The sequence below is a fragment of the Ursus arctos genome, unplaced genomic scaffold (assembly GCF_023065955.2).
Source record: "Ursus arctos isolate Adak ecotype North America unplaced genomic scaffold, UrsArc2.0 scaffold_16, whole genome shotgun sequence".
Classification (NCBI taxonomy): domain Eukaryota; kingdom Metazoa; phylum Chordata; class Mammalia; order Carnivora; family Ursidae; genus Ursus; species Ursus arctos.
In genome coordinates this window covers 48,409,742-48,427,231 of record NW_026622830.1, presented here as the reverse complement: position 1 = coordinate 48,427,231, position 17,490 = coordinate 48,409,742, and the positions used below count along the sequence as shown (strand labels likewise).

At 48.9% G+C, this 17,490-nt stretch overlaps 1 protein-coding gene across 1 annotated transcript in view; it reads right to left on the bottom strand.

Annotated features, from left to right (window-relative positions):
- Positions 1 to 1,392: 1,392 nt before the first annotated feature.
- Positions 1,393 to 17,490, bottom strand: part of LOC130541806 (ral guanine nucleotide dissociation stimulator-like) — an 84,547-nt gene continuing 68,449 nt past the window's right edge. The window contains exons 3-8 of the mRNA XM_048214662.2: positions 10,546 to 10,913; positions 9,557 to 9,772; positions 9,076 to 9,179; positions 7,826 to 7,900; positions 6,176 to 6,289; positions 1,393 to 3,332 (exon numbers count right to left, since the gene is read on the bottom strand). Of these exons, the coding sequence (XP_048070619.1) occupies positions 7,867 to 7,900; positions 9,076 to 9,179; positions 9,557 to 9,772; positions 10,546 to 10,863 (672 nt within the window). The 5' untranslated portion in view covers positions 10,864 to 10,913 and the 3' untranslated portion in view covers positions 1,393 to 3,332; positions 6,176 to 6,289; positions 7,826 to 7,866. The remainder of the gene's footprint in view (positions 3,333 to 6,175; positions 6,290 to 7,825; positions 7,901 to 9,075; positions 9,180 to 9,556; positions 9,773 to 10,545; positions 10,914 to 17,490) is intronic.

Below are 17,490 nucleotides of genomic sequence, written 5' to 3'. Positions count from 1 at the left end.
ATAGGTTTCCTAGCCCCCTAGAGAGCATGAACATGAAATCAGAAGTAAGCTAACTTGTCTAAATTCCCTTAGTCTATACGTGGGGCAACAGGGGCTCTACAGCTGATGCGATCACATAAACACACAGTACCTGCCACAGTTTGCCCTGAACCTTGGAAGGACTGGGAGGGTGGGCTTTGGGCAGGCCTGGGGTAGGCATGACCAAGGTGTGGGGGGCAGGGCCAATGTGTGGCTGAGGCAGTGGGTTCTGAGAGGAGCACTGACTCCCTGCCCTGCTGCCCAGAGAGAGGTCGTGTCCTGTGGTCAATGCCAGGTGACCAGGTCAGCAGGGCTGTAAAAGCTGGTGTGTGAAATAGGCCCAGCAGCTCCTCATACAGTCCTCTAGAATCCCTGCCGGCCATGGAGGGTCTCCAGGGCAGCTGCACATGGGCCTCTTTCAGACGGAAGCACATTCACAGTTCAGACTTGGGTGAGGTATGGAGGCTGGGATGAGCTAAAGGACATTGGAGCATATGCATAATTTCAGAGGAACGATTCTTCAACTCACCTAGCTATGGAAGTGGCCTTTAAGGAGGAGCAAACAGGACAGGAACATAATGTTACTAGTCCTGTACGTTAAAAGGGAGAGAGTTGACCTCTCATCTACCTCCTGGCTCATGCTAGAACTTTGTATCCAGATTCAAGTGTCTGTTGGGTCGCACAGGATTACATCCATCAAGGTTAATAACAAGAAAGATACCAAAATCCCAAGAGGTGCTAATGAAACAGAACCTAAGCTTTGACATCTGGCAGTGGGAAAGAGAAGGAAGTACAGGTTTCAGGGGAAAGAATTTTTTTTTTTTTAAAGATTTTATTTATTTATTCGACAGAGATAGAGACAGCCAGCGAGAGAGGGAACACAAGCAGGGGGAGTGGGAGAGGAAGAAGCAGGCTCATAGCAGAGCAGCCTGATGTGGGGCTCGATCCCATAACGCCGGGATCACGCCCTGAGCCGAAGGCAGACGCTTAACCGCTGTGCCACCCAGGCGCCCCCATGGGAAAGAATTTTTAAATAGGAAAGCAAAAATGATTGCAAACACAGCACACCTGATGCCTATGGACTCCATTCCTCTTACTAATATGTCATTAAAATATGAAATGAACAAATTAGACTTGTACATATATTTCCCTACCCCTTCTGCTTTCTTATCCACCTTCCTCAGTCTCCAGAGCAGCAGGTGCAACCCAACTGTACCCGGAACCCTCTTGCATTGCTTCCTACCTGAGTGTTGTTCCCTACCTGGAGAGTCATCCTCCTCACTACTGGAATCTTGAATGCTCTCCACAAGAAAATCTATAGAAACACAAATATGATATATAGAAACACATCAATTAGAGGGGCTCACCCTTTCCTCCTCCTCTAGTTGAGGCTGTGTGGGTCATACGGCATCAACCTGATATTTCCTGTGGGTTCTCAGAAGTTCTCTATACTTGGTGGAGTCAGAGCCCTTCAACAAGAATTGATCACAGTTACAAACCTTCGAATGAGACAGAGATGCTGAATGAATCAGCTTTCACACTCTCAGTTCTACAGGCACATTGCAGCTCTTACCTCCAAACTTACCACCTGAGATTCAAATTAGTATGCGCACATTTGAAATGTAGCTAGTGTGAGTGAGCAATGTGGTGTTATTTTAATTCGCTGAATGTTGGTGTAAAATTAATTATAAGCAGACACATGTGGCTAGAGGCTAGCACCCTGGAGAGCACAGTTCTAGAATCCAAAGATGAAAAAGAGGTCACTTGCCCTCCGCTGGTTGTTTCTTGGTTGTAGTTTGCTGGCCTGATCTGATCATTCATGTATAGGCATTTCTGGGCTCATGCACACATGACAGGCACAACTTAAGACTCTGGGACACTAAACAGTAAGGTCAACCACCAGGTCCTAGAGGAAGCGACCTACAGAAATCCCAATGTCACTGCATAGAAACAAACAAACAAACCCTAAAATATTTATGGAACCACAAAGGACCCCTAATAACCAAAACAATCTTGAGAATGAAGAACAAAGATGGAGTCCCCACACTTCCTGACTTTAAAGCATATTACAAAGCTACGGTAATCAAACAGAATGGTACTAGTATAAAAACAGGCCGATAGACCAGTGGAACAGAGCAGAGAGCCCCCAAATAAACTCACACGTACATAGATAAATGATCTGTGACAAGGGTGCCAAGATTGCACAATGGGGAAAGTAAAGGAGGCATGGAGTGAACACTGACACTCCCTAACCCAGCTGTTTAGGAGATTTGCAACAAGGGTGATGGGCACCAAGCTAAAAGCCAAGTTTTACTTTAAATTCCTATTTGCCACTGTACCTTGGGTATGGACTTACAGGATTTGAGCATTTCTCATGGTATGGTGATGTCATAAATTACATTAAATTATCGTCCTGATTCTTAACTGCTCTGGGCCATGTACAAGCAATGACCTCAGCTATGACAGCTGTTGGCCTGCACTGTCCTACATGGGGCCTCTTAGCTCTCAGAATCAGTGGACTGACCAGGAGCATGTGGACTTTCTATGTGAGTTTCACTCTAATGACTATGCCAGAGCTGGCTGTTAAATCCATCTATAGTTGTTCTGGGTTATGTGACCATTGAGGCCACCTTATAACGTGGTCAGTGTTTGGGACATGTGTACACTTCAGTACTTTGGGAGTGTACACGGATGCTGAAACCCCCCTGCTCTGTGACTAACGATCCCGTAGCTGAGTGATAAGTGCAGATCAGTAGCACAGAGCATCAGCAACGGGGATACAGGCCTAGGTCCACACTTTGACTTTCCTCCTTAGGAGGTCAAGACCTGGGACAGTCTTTTCTGCTCTATCTCCATCTGAGGAAGGGAACATTCAACAAACTTCCAGGCACAGTTGTGGTGATGGAGGAATTCGGGATTGTATGTGAAGTGTTCAGTGGTGAGGAGATTATTTTGCAAAGTTGACATTGCATTGTTCTGTGTAAATGGGAAATACCTCCTGAGGAAACACACACATACTCAATACAATCACATTTACATTGACACCACATAGACACCCCTTAGCCCTCACACATAAACCACACAACCTAAATGACCTAGTTGTTCTGGGGCCTGTAGAACATGGTCATAGTTCTTTACTGGACAGTTGGTTTCTCCCACTACACACTCAACCTTCATTCCTAGCAAGAACCCAGAATCAGGGTGGCTCTCCAGACCAAAGCAGACAAGAAAGCCCCACCTTTTTCATCACGTAGATTATTTCTCAATGAGTGATTATAAAAAAATGGAATGCTTTTATTTCCTGTTGAATTCATCTGCAATTAAAAAAATGCAAAACACTATGAGGATGGCATCATCCTAAACACTGCTGGTACAAGTCTTTTGTTCTCTCTAAGAAACCTGATGGGAACCAGTGGTTGAGTCAGGGGCCCCAAAACAAAGAAATGAAGCAAGGTTTCTATTTTGGACGAAGTCAAGCTTACCTGGGGGAGAGATGGGACCCCTTTCTCTGCCTTGTCACTGGAAAGGTCCTCCAATGGGCACTCCAGGGGGTCTGGGGGACATGGAGTAACTGTCAGGACACCGATGGTGCTGCTCAGAAATTACTCAGGGAGCTCTGATTGATGTGGACATGGGGCAAGAGGGTATGGATGTGATTAAGAGGCAAGGTGAGCTGCTGATGTCCCATCCTCCTTGGTGTATGAATGAAGGCAAAAGAGAGGAGCAGGAAGGGAGTGAAAAACAGAGCTTTTGGCTTTCTAGCTAAGTGGAATCTAATTTATGTGAAATAATCCATCTAAACAGGGTAAACACTCAAAGATACAGACATAATGAAGAGAAGGGCCACATGCACCCCAATGTTCATAGCAGCAATGTCCACAATAGCTAAATCGTGGAAGGAGCCGAGATGCCCTTCAACAGATGACTGGATTAAGCAGATGTCCATATATACAATGGAATACTACTCAGCTATCAAAAAGAATGATTTCTCAACATTTGCTGCAACATGGACAGCACTGAAGGAGATAATGCTAAGGGAAATAAGTCAAGCAGAGAAAGACAATTATCATATGGTTTCTCTCATCTATGGAACATAAGAACTAGGAAGATTGGTAGGAGAAGAAAGGGATAAAGAAAGGGGGTAAACAGAAGGGGGAATGAAGCATGAGAGACTATGGACTCTGAGAAACAAGTTGAGGGCTTCAGAGGGGAGGGGGTTGGGGGAATGGGATAGACCGGTGATGGGTAAAAGGAGGGCACGTATTGCATGGTGCACTGGGTGTTATACGCAACTAATGAGTCATCAGACTTTACATCAGAAACCAGGGATGTACTGTATGGTGACTAACATAATAAAAAAAAAAAAAACATTAAAAAAAGTAATTATTGATAAGACTGTATTTATTGCCATTTGATTACTCTGGTCATCTCTTTGGTGGCATTTCCTTGATGAAACCCCCTGAATCCTCCCCTCTCATTCATCATCTTTCAAAGCTCCTGACTGGAGAAGTTCATACACCCCATGACATAATCTAAGCACAAGACTGCTGAAAAGAGCAGAGCTATCTCAGGGTCTCCAGGATCTAAGGAGTCAACCTCAGTTAGCAATTTCGGACAAGCCAGTGTAAGCGTGTGAACTGAGACCGGATGTGTAAACTGGTGAATGTTTGAGACCATGGACTTCAGAACAACATGGACTTAAAATCACCTTGACCTGCAAGGAGAGAGGGGTTTTTCTGGTCAAGGATATGGACAATTATCCTGTCACAAGAGAACCAGTCCCTGATCCATCAGGTCCGAGCCAGGGAAAAGTGGCTACCATGTATCTGACCAAGATGCGGGGGCCTTGAGGGAATTTCTGCCTTAAAAAGAACTGCGTAAGGAAATGCAGGAATGCTGAAAATCCTAGCTCATAGGTCAGCATAGATGTGAATAAACCAGGCTTAGCTGTGGCCTTAAAGTACACCTCCCGTCTTTTTCCCATACACAAAACAAGCAGGAATAGGAATCCAGAGATCATTGACAAGGATCCCAGAAGGATTCCAGTCTCAGTAAATGGTGAACCTGGAGCCCTTAGAGGGAGACTGAGGATGGCAAGTCCTGCCTGCCCTCAGACTATTTGCAAATTACCTTCCTCTGGCTTTGTCCCTTCCACATGCAGGATTTGATCTCTTTACATGTTTTTCCCCACTTAGTGCTGGTGCAATTCCAGAGATTGAACTAGAAAACTACAAGTTCTCGATACTGGGTCAAAACAAAAACAAAACAAGAACACCACGTCAACAAAGGAAGCAGGAAATAGTCCACCTTCCTTTATAGTGGAAAAAAGCGGCTCCTGTCCTGGACAGGAAGCAGTTCTGGGGAGTGTGACTCTTAAAGACTCCCACTTTCAGTGGTTGTTGCTATTTCTGTGGAAGTACCTTCAACCTCTAAATCTCAGGAGTTCTGAGGGGCTGCCTTTGCTGTTTGCCCAAATTTATTGTACTGAAATGAACCTGTCCTCTGAGTAAAGGGGATTTGGGGGTACCCTCCAGTAGCTAGGGAGGAGGACTGGCTCTTCTCCTTCCTCCCACATACAATAGCTGATGACGCTTTAAGATTCCTTAGTTCAGGAATGAATATGAGAGTCTATATCTTCTACGTTACTGTAGGAAGTAAAAGAACAAACCACACTCTCGGGCTCTAAAAGAAAAAAGGGCTTTAATATAATAACATTTGAATTTACCACTTACTATTTAAGAGAATAAATATTGCCCCCCGTCAAATAACTAAATAGATGGGAGGAAGGGATGTGGAGCACATGGGGCGGATGCACCGCAAATCCCCAGCTGCTGAGGAATCCCTGCAGGGCCACTGGACACTTGCTCAGCCCTGAGGTTGACTGCGGCCAGTTCTTCTCCTTCTTGAGTGCTACTGACCAGCTAGGACCGGGACTCCAGCTGGCAGGACAGGGTGTAGCTAAGGACAGAGGGACACCTGTGAGTTGCCCAGGAGCTTCCATTTAAGAGTCCCTGCCAGTGCTTGCCCACAGCTGGAGTCAGGCGCCCCGGCAACAAGGCCTGAGGCTGCCCAGGGAAGGAGGATCCCAGGAGTGGCCAGCAGAAAGAGTCCACCCCGAACCTCACCGACCCAGCTCCTGATGGGCCTCACCTCTCACCTCACTGAGAGACTCCATAGCCTGGAACCAGGCCCAAAAAGGATCCTCGGGCTCTAGGGTGTAATTCTTGGCAGCCACCTGGAGCAGCATGATGTCCGTCATGACTTGGTATTCCTGAGCAGAGAGAGAAGCACAGGATGTATAGGGAGCCTGGGGCGGGGGGGGGGGGGGGGGGGGTAGCTGCAGGGCCTGGTGAGGGTTGAGCAATGGGAGAGGGGAACTGTCCCGGGTCCTGGCACACATGGCCACCCTCCTGCCTGCAGATTCATCCAATCCCAACCTGTTCTCAGAGGTGAGTATAAATAGCCCTTCCTACGGGAAGCTATCCTTGATGGCATTCCTCTATCCCCACTTACTAACTAGATGGGTCTTCCACTTCTTTATTATCAAACTATCCCAGTAAACGTGAGACGGAGGGGATGGAGCCAAGCAATGTTCTTCCCAGGGACATCTCTGAGGCCTACTCCCTACCCTTTCCTACAGGAAGTGACACACAACCTTATTCTTTTTCTGGTGGTTGATCTCACATCTTTGGAAAGCAGAGAGCCAAAGTCCATCAGAAGGAGCCCCCTGGTTATTACTAGCACCTTACACCCACACCTTCTAATGCTGCGCTAAGGCCAAGACACATTTGTGGGCTCTGCAAACACTGATAATGGGACTGGGATCTAGGCAAGGCTCTGGGGTCCAGAGAAAGGACACGGGGCAGATGGACTGGCTACAGATCGGGACCCTGTAGCACTACCCTCTCGGAAGACAGTAGGGGAGGCCGAAGCCTCAGGCAGGAAGGGGCTGCTGCGGCTACTGAGGTGCTTGCTGATGTGGAGGGTCCTGACTTCATTCTCCCCCCACGGGCAACCTCACCAGGGGAGGCTGAGGTCCAGTCAGACAGACTTCACGCAGCTTTGCCTTCAGGAAGCTCTGCTGCTTCACCAGTCTTCGGCACCGGGAGCCGTGTCCTAAGTGCAGCGTCCCTTCACTTATCACTGAGATGGGCAAGAGACCCCAGCTCACAAGGGCAACTGTGAGGCTGTCATGAGGGGAGGTTTGCCGAGTCCTGAGAGCTCAGGGCTCAGTACAGGGGCGCTCTGCTCCCAAACCTCCGGATTCTGGTCCCTCCCCCACAATCCTCAGGCTCACCCACCTCCAGATAGTCCTCCATTGCAATATCCAGCATCACCAATTCAGTGAGGAAAGTGCCAAGTTAGGGGACAACACCCTGTGTCATGAGCGGTAGGGTTGGGATGAGTCCCTGCTCTCTGATGCCCATGGGGACCCTCCCCTGAAAATGCTGCAGCCTCCTGGCCCACCCCAGTTTCCCACATGGAGCAGCCTAGGACCCTTAGCAGTCTCCCCTCAATTCCCTTTCCCCTCACCCTCCAAGTACATCATACTCTTTCTAATCACCTCCAGGGCCTGCTTTTAGAAAATCACAGGGTATATAGTCCTGGGCTCCTCCCCATCCCGAAACACATTCTGGATCCAGCTTTCTAGACCCTCCTGCTGGTCACTTTGAAACAAGAATTTTAGAAGCAACAGGAAGTGGAGCTGGAGTTGAAGTCCCAACTGTACTGATTTGGAGGCTTCCAGCCCTCAGGGAGAAGCCCCTCTCCTCTGACTTTGGAGGCCCTGGGCCTCAGGCACACTCACCTTCTTCTGCAGCCTCTTCTTCTGGGCTCTCTGGAGGGCCATCACCAGGGTGGCAGATTTATTAGATGGTTGCTCCTGTAGGGCCAAGGACAAGATCCTTGAGACCGTAACACCCTCAGTCCACTTGCCCCCACCATCTTTTAATTCAGACCCTAGACATCTGACTTAAGTCCGCTGATAACTGATAAACATTATCCTTAAGCATGCCATGAGTGATTCTAGAAAAATCTCAGCTCCAACATTCTCCATGTGTGACCCTGAGCTTGCAGCCTGGCCTCCCTGAGCCTGTTTTCTCATCAGGAAAAGTGAGAATTCTACCTACCTCCCATCGTCTCCTGAGGACTCAGTATCGTATTACTATCATTATTGTTGTGGCCCTCAACCCATCCCAACCCCTTCACTGAGCAGAGCCCTGTCCTCTGGGCTTTCAAGGTTTGTACAGGTGTCCATCTGGACTAGCTGTTAACATAGAGAGACAGGGTGTCTAGGCTAGCGAATCTGGTTGAGCAGCACCTGGTTGTTCCACCCCCAATGGAATCTTCACCCCAGCCTGTCACCACATTCATGCCAAAGGCTTCCCCTCTCCAAGGAATGCTTCAGGCCATTCCCTATTTCATCCATGCAGGACCCTGTTCCCTCACACCCTTCTTCTCTTTCCAGACCTGCACCTTCCATGCTACCTTGATGACTAGTTTCCTGCTCTGTGGGTTGTCTTCAGTGCCCAGCTTTTTAAAGTTTTGAAAGCACTTCCTGAATAGAGGGAAAGGAGGCAGGACGATTGGAGGACTAATGTGGCAGGATTGAGTGCAAGTCCCTTTTATTTGAGAACCCCAAAGTGTCAAATTGCCTGGATAACAGTTTTCTCTGGGTTCCTCTGAGCACTAAGGTCTTTGTAGGACATGGGAGAGAGCTCTGATGTAGGTCATCCTATGACTCCATTCCCATATTAATTGAGCAGCTCTGTTTTGGTCAATTTTGGTTTCAATTGGGCAGAGTTTAGTGGTTGTAAACACATGAAAATATTTATTCAGCTCAGCCTTGTGGGGGAACATTTAGGAAAACTGATTTCTAAAGCAGGAGACATGGTGGCCTATTCTCCAGGGAGGCTGAGAGACCCGCCTGCCAGCCCAGGTCCTGTAGTCAGGGATTGCTGCTTCCCAGGAGGTCCAAGCTGGCTGAGGGGGAAGAGGACAGGCCTCTGGGAGATCCCTCATCCATCCTGGTCCGTCCATGCAGAGAGACCGTCTCACCTGGAAACGTTCTCCCATGTCTTCTTGGGGTGGTATATTGAGACAGTCTGCAGAGCCGAGACGATGGCATTCAGGGAGTAGTAGTTCTGCAGGATTTGACAGGCCTGGGGAGGGAAGAGAATGAGCTGTCACGTGGGTAGTGGAGGCTGATTTTCTCTAGAGCTTCAGTCACCCTCAGTTTAAATCACTCCTCCTGGATGAAGCAGATGTCCAGGGACCTGCCGAAGGGCACATATAAGGCCCAAAGAGTCCCAATGCTGAGAGACAAAGGATTTTACCTCACTCCAAGGAAGAAGTCAAGGAGGAACAGAGCATCCCAACATTGGGCCATGCAAGTCACAGTCAGCCTCTGGAAGGAAGAGCCTAGGGACTGCACAGTCCCTAGGGCAAAGACCAGGGCCTTCCACCCTGAGACCTGATCAAGGGAAGAGCAGTGCCCGAGACGCAGGAGATCACCTCAGCTGGGCTTCCCGTTGCATACCTTGGCCACCTTGATCCAGTGCTCCACCACCATGGCCCTGTCCCGGGCTGTCATGCTTGGGTTGCCAAGGCAGGTAGTGATGACACACTTGGCCACACCGTTGAACTGGGCGACAGTGGCCCGGACTGTGGGTGCCAGGTGCTCACTGCCAGGCTTATTGCGCTTGGACCAGATGGAGCCCAGGCACTGATGGGGCAGCAGCTTCTTGAACAGCTCCTAGAGAACAGGGGGAGGTTTGTTCACCCAGCTATTTCACATGCAAGAGTAGTGTCCTAGATAGGGGTCACAGGTCAGAGCTAGAGCTCAGAAAGCTGAGAATGTGGCCTGAGCCTGGTTGGAGTCCCTGGATGTCACTCCATTCTTTTTCACTGAGGGGCCCAGGACAGGATGGCCCAGGAGCAAATAGAGACGAGGGAAGGAAGGAGGGCATTTGCATCCTGATCATCCTCACAAACTCCAAGCTCCACGCTGCTGTTCAAGGTGGCTCCTCCCAAGGGGGACTCTTCCCCTCCAACTATTCATCCCTCTGGTTCTACTCCCCTCTCAGATACACATTCTCACATGATAGCTACAACCACAGGTTTATCTATCTGCCCTGCACTTAAGTACACATCAGATACCTAGTAATTGATGAGGGTACTCAGCCTCCAAAACAAGTGGGTGGGCGACCCATGGACTTGACTGAACACAGAGAGCTGCCCTCCTCCACCCACGGGACCAGGGCCTGCCCATTGGTCTCTCCATTCTGGCTCATTTCTTCTCCCTAGTACCTCCGTATCAGTGCTTATCAGGGTCTCTCGCTACAGTCCGCAGCTGGACAGTGAAAGCTTGGGGCTAAGCACCTTGATGGGTTGACAGGGTTGGGAAGTGGTGGAGCTGAGATTTGGTGCCAGACCATAGGAGTCCACATCAGGGAAAGGCAGGTGTGAGGCAGCCTACAGCAGAAGAAACGCTTGTCCCTGCCCCACCCTGAGAGCCTAACTGCTCACCGTATCCATATATGTGAGTTGCTCTGTCACAAGCCTGGAAGGGAAGTCCAGGAGGTCAGGCTTCTCCTCACCCAGCTGGTTCTTTGGGGTGACACAGCAGGAACCATCTGGGGTCACAGTGGGCTCTATGTCTATTGTCAGAGCTGGAGTGAAAATTCCTGGGAAAGCTGATGGTCCAGCTGACTGCAGCTCAGCACCCGGCACACATGGAGATGATGGGAGCATGTGTTCCAGTTCTGCAACAGCTGATGGAGGGGAGGCTGGCTCTGACACTGCAGGTGATGGTCGATGCAGAGCTGGGGTTGCCTCTAGCTCCATAGAAGGCCCTTTTTCTGGCTCTGCAACTGGAAGGAGCCCTGGAGCTGGCACTGGAGCAGGTTAAAGAGAAAGGTTCATCCACATAACTGACTTTCCATGTGCCTTTCCAAAAACAGGACATATACCATGGCCTTAAGGAGGGCACGTATTGCATGGTGCACTGGGTGTTATACGCAAGTAATGAATCATGGAACTTTACATCAAAAACTTGGGATGTACTGTATGGCGACTAACATAACATAATAAGAAAATATTAAAAAAATATATCCAATGAATTTCCAATCCATGAGCCCCATTCCAGATAGCCTTCCCAAACTGCAATCTCCGTTACCCTCTGCCTCTACAGGCTCCAGAAGTTCCCGCTGCAGCAGGAGAATGGGGGCATGGTTTTTCAGGTCCCAGTCATGGCACTTCAGATGTACAGAGCCCCCCCCCCCCCCCGCTTTACCTCAAGTCATATCTGGAGCACAGTCAGAGGCCTGGCCTTTCATTCCACATGCTACTCCCACAGCACCGTTCTTTCTGTGTGGGTCCCAGAAGATGGCCCCAGGCCACTTCCAACCCCTCTGTAGCTGTCTTTGCAGTGGTTTGCTCATCCAGAAAACCTGAATGAGTGGTTTTTCCACTTACACTCTTCACGGCCATAGGTCTAGTCTACTCCGTCTTCCATGCAGACCAGTATCAGGGCTTAAGTTTGAGGCAGATTTGTGAGTGGTCTGCTCACCACAGCTTCTATTATTGGCCCCAGTTGTGGTCAGCAGAGGTGGATACGGAAAGGGGCAGGCAGAGCAAGATGAGACCATCAAAGGGGTGGATGTTTTAGGCACCAGCTCAGCCCAGATTGTGCTCTGCTTCCCAGAGGGCTTGAAGGCCCATCCATAGCTCTTTTTGACTCATTTGCTTCTTCAGGAAGCCCCCCAAATTCAGCCCTCCCATGGAAACCAAGAGATCTGTGAGATCTATGGCTCTGAAAGTCCCTCCCCAGACACAACCCCTGTATCTCCCACCCTGCTCTGTGGAGGCAGCAGTCTTTCCTTCTGGACCCAAAGACCGTGTTTTTACTTGTTATAGTCCATCATAATGGTACAAACACGGGTGGATCTATTCACACCTAGAGTAGGCCATGAAGATGTCACATCTAATGAACTATGGACATGGGTGCTTATGATGTGTAGAGTGACTATCTGACCCTCTGACTAAAATTGAGACCCAGACATTGTATCTACTTTGTCGACTGAGTTATCTTAGTGACTGGAAAGTGCCTGCATTACTACATGCCTAATACATATTATTGAATGAATGACTCCTAACCAGTACTTTCCAAATACTGAGTGGACCTTGGGCGGCTCTGCCTGCCCCCAGTGACTCCCTAATCTGGTCACATAAAGGACCAGTGCCAGGACCAACTAGATGGAATCTCAGAAGTCCTTTGCAAACAGGAAAACTATGAGCTTTCCATTTGCTTTTGTAAACCCAGAAGGGCCACAGGCCTGTGAGGGTTGAGGTTGAGAGCTTCTTCACTGGAGAGCGAGAACTACTAAACATGAAGATGCCCAGCATGTTCAGCAGCCTTTTCTACAGAGCCAGGCCCCAGATAAGCCCGTGCCGTGTTTTCTCCCATGATTTCCTACAGTAACCCTATGAGATTCAGCCTCTTACCACCCCATTTTTCAGAAGAGGAAAGTGAAGCTCAGAGAGGTACAGTGACATTCCCAAGACATACAGCTAGTAGGTGGGAGTCTCACTCCTGTGCTGTGCCTGGGGTGGGCATTCACCTGTTGAACTGCTGGCCCAGGACCTGTTGGGGTGAAGTGAACACATGGTATTATGCAGAAAATTGTGATATTTGATATGTTTATATCTGGGAAGAATGGTACCAGGGAGCGTACGAAATGCTCCACTGTGCCTTCTCTGAGCATCAGCATCGTGCAGGCCTCGTCCAGGGACAGGATTAATTCTTTTTCCCCACCAGAAAGACAGGGGGGGGGGGGGGAGCGCAGTGTACTCAGCTTCAACTCCATGAACCACCAGGAAGATCAGGGTCTGGCGTTCAGACCAGAGACTCCCAACGCTTCGGGAACTTGTGCAAGAAAAGGGACTTGAAGGCCCGCCCAGAAAAGGGCTCTAGGCTTAAAGGTGCAATTGGCTTTAGGGGTGAAATGATAAACCATTGTTCCCTTTAACCCATTTTGTTAGTTGAGCAACAATAGCATTTCTCTCTTTTAATAGCCTTTATTAAGAACTCTATGCCTTTAAGTCATCGGTAAACATCCCTACTGCAGACAGGAGAAAGCAGAAGCTTAGCATCTCCAACGCTGCTTGAGATCATAGACGTTCGGCCTGAGAACTGTCCAGAGCATGGAATGCATGGCATTCCTCCCATGCTGATGAGGCCTGGTCTGTTCCTGACATGGGGAGAAAGGTTCAGGGGAAACCACCCTCCTTGGCAGGCCACAGGGGAGCCAATTGTTTCTAGTGTGGGTTCTGGCCTTGCCCTGATCATCTGTGGGTCCTGAGATAGGACATGAATTTGGACCCATTCTCACCCCAGACCAGCACTGGATGTTGTTGGTGGCCTGATGCACCTGCTGCTTGTCAAAGGAGATGAAGTAGCTGAACCCTTGGAGCAGCTCATCAAAGATGTCCTGGGTGGAACTCTGAAAAGATAGAGCCAGCTACCTGGGCCAGGAGGCATCAGAGGCCTTCCACCCAATCTGTGGTTCTATGTTCTGGCAGATCTAGCAGCTAAAAAAAGTTTGTTAAGACACTTAAGTGTTCCTTGCAGCATTGCTGAAATGGCAACAGAATTGAATCATGTCAAGTTCCACCAGCCTTGAAAGGCTGAATTACTGTGGCTGACGACCTCCTTTACGGAGGTCCAAAAAGACATATAAGGACACAGCTTGTGACCTGGTGGACCTACAATGATTTGATGTACTCTGAGAAATGACGCGTTATAGAGAAACATATAGAATGACTTCATCCCACCATTCCTTTTATGTTCAATCACCCTATTTAGTGTGAGGATTTATAAGGCCTTAGACAAGTTCTCCAAGGACAGTGGAGCTGGGTTCTACACAGGATACCTGGGTGAGTAGGGAAAATAATAAAAACAGTACAAAGACACTCATGGCTTCGGGAAAAGTAAGATAAAACACAACAAAACAAAATAACCTACGCCCCTAAACTGCAAAAAAACATTAATTATATTCTCTACCATTCCCATATATGTGAAGAGTCTTCCTACCTTATCCCATAGCTGGTGGTGGAGGTGTAGATGTTGGGATTACTTTGTGGTTGGGCCTGAGGGACACTCATGTGGAAACATTATAGGAGGGCCCTAGGTCTGTCCCCATATTTGTGTGGGGGCCCTGGGTGTGGAGAACCCTCTTCCCATTCTCACCTCAGGCAGCACTGATCCTGGGTGGTCTGGTGCACCTGACACTTGTCTAGGGAGTTGGAATAGTTAAAGTCACAGACCAGCTCATCAATGATCTCCTGGGTGCAGCTCCGAAAATGCAGTGCCCCATATATATGGGGCCAAGAGACATTAGTGGCCTCACGGGACATTGCCACAAGGGGCCACCCCCATTAGAAATCGTGTTCTCCAGTTAAGGCTAAGAGAAGTAGCAGAAAAGACATCCAACAAAGAGGAAGCCAGATGAAACCCTAGGGCTCATGATTAACATACAGGTGGTTGAGCTTGGTCCCCAGCACTCAGCTTCTCATCCTGCCTGCTATGACCTGGGGTGTGAACATGAAAGATGGGCCAGGTTCCAACACCTGGCAGCTTGCTTCTGCCCAGGAAGGGCATCCTTCCTCTGCCCCCTCCTCTACACACACATACACATACACACACACACTTAGTGAGGGGCAAGAGGTGTGGGCCTGCTGAAGTAGGATCACTGTTGTTGCCTGCTCTCCAGTGGGCTGCTCTGAGCTGCCCTGTGTTACCTGTTGGTGTCTCCTGCCACATGTCCAGAGGGCTCGGAAAAGCGGGCTGAGACGACGACTACAATGATGTGAAAGTCTTTCTCTCTGGACTTTCTGGGCCAAAGCCCCTGAAAGTAGGAATACAGCAACAGAACATCTTGTTCTCTTGAACGTCTCGAGTCAAGTGAGCTGGAAAGCAGGCTTTCTTTGAATGGATGTGCCTGGTTACCAGAGTTCTAAGTTCAATTGGGGCCTATCACCAAGGAAGTGAGGTCGCTTCTTCAAGATTCCAGTACCTTGGCCTCTGCCGTCTCTTGGCAACGAACTGTTTACTTTTCTCCCCCATGTCATCTCCTTAACTGTACACTATGAGCCAAAAATGCCATAGCCACCACTCTCTGGAAATGTAACCAGGGTCTGAGGTTTCAGGAGACAGAACTGAATTCAGACCTTTTTTCTTTGTTTTCCCAGTTCTGAGTCCTAAATCATTGTGTCTCTCACATATTCCCCACTTTCCCAAGCTGCTTAGTGGGGATCAGGCTAGAATCCACTTCTTGGGACATCATCAGGTGTATGTGGATAATGTAACATGGGTGGGGTGGTCCCCTGTGTATCTGAAGCACAATTTTCAGGATGGAAGAATTACAAGAAGGGGTGGGACTTGGCATGGAGGGCCGCTCAACAGAGGCCTGGGTTCCAACAATGTAATATTGGAACACTTTCCCACTTGGCCTTGTGTAAATGTGGGCACTATGATGGGGTGGAAATGAACGAAGAAGCAGATATTGCTGTCCTCTGTAGTTAAACTGTTCAATTGTTTCCCATTATATTTAGAATGAGACCCAGTTCCTCATTTTTTTAAAATTTTTAAAAAAGATTTTATTTATTTATTTGACAGAGAGAGACGGCCAGCGAGAGAGGGAACACAAGCAGGGGGAGTGGGAGAGGAAGAAGCAGGCTCTTAGCGGAGGAGCCTGATGTGGGGCTCGATCCCATAACGCCAGGATCACGCCCTGAGCCGAAGACAGACTAAGGCTTAAGGACTGCGCTACCCAGGCGCCCCAGTTGCCTCATTTTTGTCTATGAGCGGAACAGCCTTCACAGTGGCTCCCACCGATCCAGACTTGTGGTATAGGCATCACTCTCTACCCATTAGGTGGTTAGTTACTGGCTTCTGACCAATAGGATGCAGCCAATGCGATGAAATGTGATGTCTAAGTTTCAATTGCAAAGAGTTTCTAACTTCCTAGTTACTTTTCTTGTGTTCTGCGTCTCACTCCCTTTCCCTTTTTCTTCTTGATCTCTGAACCAAAAATCGAGCACAGATATTTTGAGCTGCCATGTGTAGAAGCACACATGGCAGAGAACTTGGCCTGTGCCAAGGCCAGAAGACACACAGGAACTCAGATTCTGAGTCCAAACAGCTTCCCGAATCATGTGAGCCAACTTGGGAGAAAATCCTCTGCCAGTCTAGCCTCAGTCACTGCTGCAGCCTCTGCCACACCTTGAGCCTGGGGAACTATGCTTATTTGTGCCTGGACTCCTCACCCACAAAAACTGTGAGAAATTAAATATATACATTTTAAGATTCAGGCTACTGGGGCAAGGCAGTAACATAGGAACAATAGATAAGTAACAGTCTCCCAGGCCTCAGCACCTCTCCCTGCCTTCCTCCCTCCCCTCTGCTCTCCTCCTAGTGTCCCTCCAGCCACGGGGGCTGCCTTTTTCACCTCCTCTGGCCAAACCAGCTCTGTTAGTGAGTGTCTGCAACAGCGGTCCCTTCTTTCTGACACACCGCACACAGACTTGTGCAGGTCTAGCTCCCTTTTGTCAATCTGTTTTCAGCAATGTCACCCTCAGTGAGGCCTTTCATATTTTCCTATCCAATGACTTCCCAGCCTTCCTTCATTACATACTTCAGTCGTCGTATATAGCACTTGCTCTTTTCTTTCACGTCTTTGGTTTGTGCTTTGTCCATCTCTAGACTGTGAGCCCCTAAAAGCAGGGAGCTCTTGGTATTTTCAGCTTTCCTCATGGGTCCACCAAGGTACCTGGCATAGGGGAGTGCTTAGTGTATAGTTACTGAATGAATAACTGAGAAGATCTTGGAGCCCACCTCCCCTTTTAACAAGCTAGACTGTAGGGAGAAGCGCAACTAAAAGTTTCGAGCTGTTTCTGGGCAAGGGGACAACCACAATGGCCTCTGCCTGACTCTTCCTTCTCCAGTATCTCCAGCAGAACTGATGAGGCACCATGGACAAGGAAGCACCCTGCATCACGTTCTCTGTCTCTAGTGGTACAGCCCCAGGCAGGCACACCACCAAAGAAAGGGATGCTTTTATCTGGGTGTCCTCAAGGCAGTGGCTTTCCAGAGTCAGAGTGGCAAAGGAGCAGGATCTCCAGGCTCCAAGAGCAGAATAAGGGACCACAGAAACCTCCCTTTTCTCCTTTTTCTGTCCACTCCCATGGTGTCCTCTTTACTATTCCAGCACCCTCACCTCAGCCAGAAGAGTGATTCTGCACCCACCCTTGTATGTCCAAATGAGGACCCTGAAGGTCTAATGGAGACTGGTCTTGCCCCTGGACCCCAGAGACAGTGTTCAGTGCTCTGGCACTTTCCCAGAGAACATAAACAAATGATAAGCAGGTATGCGCAAGCCCAAAGCGCAATGACCTATCACATCAATTGGAGCA